The sequence below is a fragment of the Gouania willdenowi genome, chromosome 9, assembly GCF_900634775.1.
Source record: "Gouania willdenowi chromosome 9, fGouWil2.1, whole genome shotgun sequence".
NCBI classification, from domain to species: Eukaryota; Metazoa; Chordata; class Actinopteri; order Blenniiformes; family Gobiesocidae; genus Gouania; species Gouania willdenowi.
The window spans coordinates 39,976,622-39,984,870 of NC_041052.1; the positions used below are offsets into that span (position 1 = coordinate 39,976,622).

The window sequence follows — 8,249 nt, forward strand, 5'->3', positions numbered from 1 at the left end:
TTATAAAATTACAAAATGACAACAAAAACACAGAAAACAGATACACAAAATATCAGTAAAATCACAGAATGACAACAAAGGTATACACATTGAGTCATAACACTCAAAACAACAAAAATGAACCAAAGGAGAGGAAACTACAATCAATTACTTTAAAAACAACAGAAAAAACACACAAGACAACAACAGAAGGCACAAAATGAGAAAAAAATATACACCAAACAACCACAAACAATGAAGCAAAACAATAAATGACAGAAAAATGCCTTAAACTTCAACACCAACCCTTTGTTGTTTTCTGTATTAATGCTCAGATTCGTCATTATTCTAAATGCTGACAAAAATGTTAATAATGTGGTCCTCGGATAAGAAAATCACTTTATTTTGACCTCTGGTCTTCACTGTTATAACCAGGCCTTTAAATTAACTTTTTAGATCACCAGCCAGCATGGCTAGTAGATTCTTAAAATTATAAATTAACCACATTTTCCACTAGCAAAACTTTTTCCCAGCAAAAATAAACTACATTATGAGCCACAGAATAGATTTAAGCGTTCAAGTTTCTTTAAATAGTTTTTATTTTAGTTGATTGCAGAAATAAGTTCAAATGGTAAAAATAAATACATTTAATTTAAAAACAATACTGTAACAAAGCCTAAAAGGTGCAATCTTGAACTTTGGGTGTGTCAGAGAAGTGAACCTTTTATAAAGTATATTCTCATAACTTAATAAACAAACTTAACTCAGATGAAAATTGAATCCCTGGGACACTGTTTGAATTTAGAAAGAATAGAAGTAATCAGTACTAAGAATTACATGTACAGTAGAGAAAAATGTTTTATTAACATGCATGCTCTTCAACTCCCCACAAACTGTGTGATGTACATTTTAAAGGTGAACAAATGGTGGAATACCAGCCACTCACAACCCGACATCCATTTAGTAATAAAACTCCTCAATTTCTTCTTCTTTTCAGTTCCTCTATCATCTTCATTTTCCCCTGTGTCAGCAGCATCTTTCCTTTTTACATTAATATCTCCATGTTTGTTTGTTTTTCCCAGCTAATTTTATAGCTTAATTTTAGCTCCTATTGTTTGTTTTGTGCCGTTCTTCTCTGATACCAAACCACAAACACCCTAACGTCAGCATGTTCTTCACCAGCCAAAATGCTACAATGTTACCAGACAAAGTTAATTTTTAGCCGTTACTGGTGGGTTGGCGGGTGTTCATTTAAAGCCCTGGTAATAACTATATATAACTATATATAACCTATCACTGTAGGCTGATGGATGAACTAATCACATTAAAACCTTATGAATTAATTGGATATATTGTAGGCTATGCTGTATGATCCAAATAGACTATTATTTGATACACTTTTAAAGTTTCATTATATTTTGCGCCTGAAATCCACTCTGAATCCACCCTTGATCAGTTTAATCCAGATGTGTTGGTTCCAAGTGATCCAAATTCTACTGAAAAACTCAAACTCAAGATTTGATCCAGATCAAAACCAAGATAGGATTACGTGATCTAATCCGATTACATAATCCAGTTCTTCTTTTGAAGAACCCATTTTCAAGCTTTGATCCAATCCTGGTGACTTTAAATCAGGTGGCTGCTACATTTTAAGCTCCGTTATCAAAGATGGATCCATGTCCAGTTTCATATTTAACCATTGTTTGCTTGGCTCCAGTCGTGATCACACGTGCTGACAGTTTGTTTGTTTTTTTGGAAATAAAAAGTTCTAATTTTTCATTGGCAAAAGTCCATCTATTCTTGGTCTTAGAAATTATCAAAGTAAAAAAAAACTCATTAATATTTTATGAAAATTGTTTCATTTGATAAAATTTGACAAACACCAACTCCAAGTATTCATTGCTTTCATACTCGAGTATAAACTTTCCCTGCTTTCAGTTTGTAAATTATTCATTCTGCATTTTCTAAATCACATGAACTGTACGAGAGACGTCTGTAACTCAATTCCAGCTTGTATTAGAATGTTATTTCTCTTCATTAAATTTAAAATGCAAGTTGTGTTATTGTGCAGCTCTGCAAAAAACTTGATCTTGAACTTATCCCCATGATAATTTTGTTGGCCTAATGCAGTAGTTCTCAAACTGTGGGGAGCAACCCCGAGGGTTTAGCATGATGTCATGATGGGAAAAAATATGAAAAAAACAACTTTATTATTGCTGTTTTAAATTCTGTGTTGATCTCCACTGTATACACTTTTCTTAGTGACATTCTCGAAAAAGATTGTGGGATGTGGAGTCCCGTAGACGGATGCATAGATGTTTACTGTGATTAGTCTGTGAAAGCAGCAGAAAAGTGTTGGGAACTCACTTTGTTTGTCATTTATCAATCGTTGAGATTTGAACATGCATTTGACCATATTCACACAAGCTTCTGTATTTATCAATTACGATCAGATCTCATGTCATAGTTCAGCAGCAGTTCTCTGACTGAGAAAATGAAAAATTCAACAAACATCAGCTGTTATTTAAGCATACGCAGACACACATTCAGAGCAGATCTAAACACATTATTAAAACAAATTAAACAAAATAAATTGAATTTCCAAAAACCCCACATTGTCACTGATATCACTTTTTTGGTTTTCCTTTCACGGAATACTGTATAACCTCACTGGTAAACTTAAATATGACCTCATTCATGCCTTTAAATGTAAATAGTTCCACTTTTACCAATGTGCAGCAGTAATCGGCAATGTGATTAATTATAGGTGAAACTGATTGAAGTCATAATAAACAGACATTTAGTTATTTTTAAGGCTTTTTTTTTTTTTTAAAGGTTTGAATCGTTAATTTATTCTAATGTGATATTTATTGCCTAAAGCGTGCTGACTGAGGTCAATATTATCGTCATATTTCCGTGTGTGTCTCCAGGATCTCTGTTGTGAAGTTGTTCTCAGTACACACAGGGGGACAGACATCAACTGCTCAGTAGCTGATTCTCTTCTACAGAGCGTTTAAAAGAGCGTCTTTAGTTCCAGATTTCACACGTTCAAAGAGCACATCTTTGTTTTGCTCCACCTTAGACCTCAGTGGGCGGGGCCTCTGAAACAGGAGGGCTTAACAAGTTATTGTCGATCAAATTCCACCGCATCATTTATCAACACCTGATCATTTGTTTGCTGGGATTGGTGAAATGAATCACACGTTGGTCATGTCGTACGACCAAATATGAACTCAGGTTTTCACGCAAGGTTGATCAACGAGGGCCATTGTGGTTTGGGGGCAAACACAGGGAATCAGCCAAACTTGACCCCACACTTTTACACGTTTGGATATTTTTACCTGATTACAACACGTGACGTAAAATCTTAGATGCAAACAGCCCAGGATATTAAAAGATATGGAAATATCTCTTAGGGAGACTCAGTGTAGCCTCATGAGGTCATGAGATACATAGCGTTTTTATTACTATCAAAGTAGTTCTAACTCACTTTACAATATCAATACAATGTTCTTTTATAAAGACTAATTCGTTTTTGTTGTTTTCTTTAGGTATCTGAATTATTTTGCCACTAAGTCCAGTCCAACGGGCGTGATCCTGGATCTGTGGGAGGCTCAACACTTCCCTGATGGAGACCTTAACGAACTGGCTGCTGTGCTCGAGGAAATGGGTCGACATTACAGCAACTTTGGCACCGTGACAACAGAACACTAACCAGGTGGTGTAGGGTTATCATGACGACGATGACGGAACCCAGGAATTATCCTCGGCTGATGCTGCAGCAGTGAAGGCAGAATGTGGGGGATCAACAATTGAGAAACGTGGGTCTCCAGTTATGCCAGGCTAATCATGACAGATGGGACTATGGATATATCAGGAGATGCTGGAGCTGGAGCAGGAACTTTCTGTGTATCTTTGTGTGTGTGTGTGTGTGTGTGTGTGTGTGTGTGTGCGTGTGTGTGTGTGTGTGTGTGTGTGAAAGGGAAGATAAGCCAACCAATCAGGAACAAACAAAACATACACATCGAAGGAAGAAGAAAAAAAAGACATTATCTCTCTCTGTTTTCACACTAGTTGTTTTCTTGCTTTTTCTCAAGGAGTAAAACATGTATTGAAACAGTATTTCTGACCTCCATAGGAATGGGAGTGAAGTGAATCCAACGGTGGATAAAGTGATTACTGAGGAGTGGGAGATGGAGGAGGGAAAGATGGAGTGAGTTAGAGAAAGATGAGCAAACACTGAGATGCTAAAGGGATTATAAAGACATGAACACAGAATAATGGAAGTGGCAGCAGGTGATGAAAACAGATAAACAGAGGACTGTGCTGCTTCATCAGTGAGGGGAGTTGTTTTTATTCCGTTTCTTAGGGAACGCGCTACGTTTTCTGCTGCTGTCCATGTGCGTGGATTATTTCCTGCTTAAATTATCAACAACACAATGACTTTCACGGAGAAACTCTGACCAGAAACAAGCCTCTGACCACAGTTCTATTTTATTCTTTTAAACAGATGATGTGTCACATTTATCACATAAAACTGCAGTTGCTGTTCAAACTAAAGGTAGATAAAAAGAAGAATGGCTATGTGTGCTGACACGTTGTGGTGGCTGAAGTTAGCGAGTAAATCACAGACTGTTGAAGATGCACAAACCCTGAGGATAGAAGTGCTTTAGGGTGGGAGTCCTTCAATAGTCCATGATGACACACACACTTCAGCCACCAGAGTGTGTCAGCGGATTGTTTAAGGGGGAGTAAAGGTCCCCTAGGAGAGCTCTTCTTCTCTGCTTCATTGTCTACACTGGCACCCTGCGGTCATAGATTATTTTTCAGGTCACGACTGTTTTTATCCTCATTTTGTAAACAAAAGAGGTTTATATTGATACTTTGACCTAACAAAAAGCTGCTAAATGATCTAAAAATCAGGCTGAATGTTTCACTCTAATAGAAAACAATGGGATGTTTACAGGTAGTGGGGCCGTGTGACATCATCAATCACGTGATTTCAAGATGAACACAGGCTGAATGAATATAGTGCAAAATAATGTGTTTAGACATAGATCTACTAATAAGGACATTGAAAAAAAACAATGGAGGATCCCTTTAAGGATAATGTTTTTTCTTGTTTTAACCCTCCTATTGTTAGATTGGAAACAATTTACATACAAGTTAAAAATGGCCTTTGCAAGTCGAAGTAGCAGTAAACGCTTTCTGATCTAATTACCTCTAAAATAATATAGACAAAGGTCTGTAGGTACCCAGCTTAACTTCATATTTAGGAGTTACTGTGACATGTTGAGGATTGTTTCTGGACAGGAGGGAAATATTTAGATACAGATACTCTATTATTTTAGGAAAGCAGTGAAATAAATACATCTATTACTTCTGAATACCATATTTGCAGATTTTATCACTCCTATTTTTGTTAAATGGATTCAGATATCATATTTTCGTGTCCATCCCAGTATCCACATCCTGTTGATTGTCTTGTCTCTGAAACATGTATATACATAATTATCATAATAATGTTATGTCATTTATATTATTTAGTGATCATTATTTAGGCTGATTTTATGATTTGCTTTTATTTGTCTTTAATTCATGTGATTGATCTGTTTTTTGGGGAAAATGTATTTGTAACATCTTTGCTTTTTTTTTTTTTGCCCTTGTTTTCAAATTTTAACTGACATTCCAACTTGTAGTGTTTATTTGGAGAAGCTACAAATCAAAGCTGGACATGGACATAGCAGGAGAGGCGTGGCTGAAACAAACCTGTGTTGATTTTAAAGGTTGTAAAACTACAGTCGCGTCACAAGGCTCTGATGAAAAGGTGTAAATCCTACATTTTTTAGTGGCTTTTGTAAAGACGTCCTGTTTCTGTGAGGGAGTGTTTGCTTTAAGTTATAACTCAGACTCTTCAAAGTTCAAAACCAGTGCTCGTAGATTAGATAAATGTTAAGGGTTGTGATTTAAGGAGATATGCCATATTAGACTGAGCATTAATGCAGAGGCGCCACTAGGAAAGGTTAAAATAATGTGGAAAACTTCCAGTAAATTTCCACTGGAACTTAAGCTTGGGAATATTCAAAAATCATCAATCATCAATTAACAATTTCTAGTTTATTTCACATAATATTGTACATGAAAATTTTGTTTGTTTGATTATTTCCAAAATTCCTGATGTGAAATTGGATTATTTACTGGATTTAACTGGACATTTTGAGTCATTTTAAATAACTAATGTTGATATTTTAGAATTTAAATGATGCTAAAATATACCAACTATATTGAACATCCTTGTTAACGGTCAACTTTTAAGTTTGACATTTTCTTGTTGATTCCCGTTAATGGAGAGTTTCTAACTTTGAAAATTCCGGGAATTTTGCAACCCTAGTCGTAATGGTATGTTTTTAATTGTGATATTTTTGAATGGATGCTAATATCTATGTTTGGATATGAATAGAATAGATTAGACCTTTATTGATCCCCAGAGGGTAAATTCACATGTTACAGTAACACAACAGTAAGTTCAGTAAGAATAAAAATGAATACCAACATAGGAAAATAGTGCAAAGAAAATAAAATGAATATAAAGTTTATTAAAATAAAAAACAACAGCATAAAAAAACACAACAAATGTGCAAATGACAAATGAGGGGATTTGGTTTGGGGGGTATCAGAGTGGTGACAGTTATTGATATGATTTGATGCAGTTTTTCAAAATTTCCAGTTAATTTCACACGAACAGTTTGTCTTTGAATGTTTCCCAAAATTCCCGAGCTTGAATACCAATAGGAATGTATTGGATTTTGCCACCGTAGGTAAAACCGAGGTGAGCAGAAAATGCCCTGAACACTGGTGCAAAAGGTCAGATCTATATCTTGTCAGGGCAGAGGTTTTAGTTTTTTGGCTTTTCTTAGAAGAAACTTTTAAACATTATGTTTTATGTTTCTGCTGAGTCAGTCAAAATGGTTCTATTTAGACTCTGACATCACTGACAAACAGATCAGGCCTAAAAGTGATTGTTTTTTAGGCAGAAAACAGTGTTTGGTTTAGTGACAGTGATGAGTTTGTGGTTTTGTTTCTTTAAACTTGCTGATGTCAGGGAAGAGAAATCAAAGTAAAGCCTGTAGTTTATTAATATTAAAGTCTAAATCATTTTAAGACATCAACCCTAATATTACACAAACATGAGCAGACTTTCTGTTCATTCTTTAAAATATATATTATTATTATTACGAGGAAGAGGAAATCTTTATTTCATGATGTGAAAATGAAGATATCAAGAGTATGTAAAGATATTTTCTATCTATAGTGTGTACAGTTGGTTATATTTGGAATATTTCAGAATATGAGCAACAACAGTACCGGCCGTTAGAATATATAGTTTGTATGTTTCCACTTTCTATCTCTGCTCATTTAAATATCGTTCCTCTTTTTTGTAAAAGCAGTGTCTACTATGCAAACATGGCAGTGGTTTTCATGATTGAAGTCTAGAAGTTCATCTCTCCCTTATAAGTGCATTTGAAGTCGTTTTCATTTCTATAGTGTGGGGTATACGTAGGTGTTGGTCCACTTTAGCTTCATGACTTGTGCTGAATGCTTGCCTCTATCTCCTCATTTTGGTTTCTGTATAAAGTGTAAGAAAGATTTTTTTAAGACAATTAATAAATTATATTTATATGCAATGCCCAAAACATGGAATGTCTTTTGTGGCTTATTTTATTAAAAGTGGTAAAAAAAAAATGTTGTCTCGTGTCTTTATTACAACAATTATTGTAAAAATTACCTCCTTGGGAAAGGTAATAATTTAATTTGTTTGTATGTTAGAAAAATGGATTTTAACAAATATTAACCAAATAATAATAATAATGCATCAATTTTATATAGCGCTTTATCATCGGCACTCAAAGACACTTTACAGGATTAAGGCATTATTCTTTCTCTCCACACTTAGTGGTGGCAAACTACTGTTGTAGCCACAGCTGCCCTGGGGCGAGGCTGCCATAGTGTGCCATCGGACCCTCCGACCACCACCAACACTCACTCACACACTACGTTCATACTAGTGTGTGAGGCAATGTAGGTGAAATATAAACATTACGCCATGGAAGATTCCATCAATTTTGGAGGAGATCCAAATCCTGGTTCTGGATTTGTTCTAAACATCATTTATTTTGGGTTGTTGCATCCGGATCAGATCCGGATTGCACATTTTTTTGCCATTTCTCATAAAAAAAAAGGTTGGTCTCAAGGCCCTGGGGCCAAATTCG

General features: G+C 35.3%; 1 protein-coding gene across 2 annotated transcripts in view; it reads left to right on the forward strand.

Moving 5' to 3' along the window:
* Positions 1-4,694, forward strand: part of unc5ca (unc-5 netrin receptor Ca) — a 345,163-nt gene extending 340,469 nt beyond the window's left edge. For both annotated transcript variants that reach the window (XM_028456479.1, XM_028456480.1), the window contains one exon: positions 3,531-4,694. In XM_028456479.1, coding sequence (XP_028312280.1) covers positions 3,531-3,693 — 163 coding nt within the window. In that variant the 3' untranslated portion in view covers positions 3,694-4,694. The remainder of the gene's footprint in view (positions 1-3,530) is intronic.
* Positions 4,695-8,249: the final 3,555 nt, after the last annotated feature.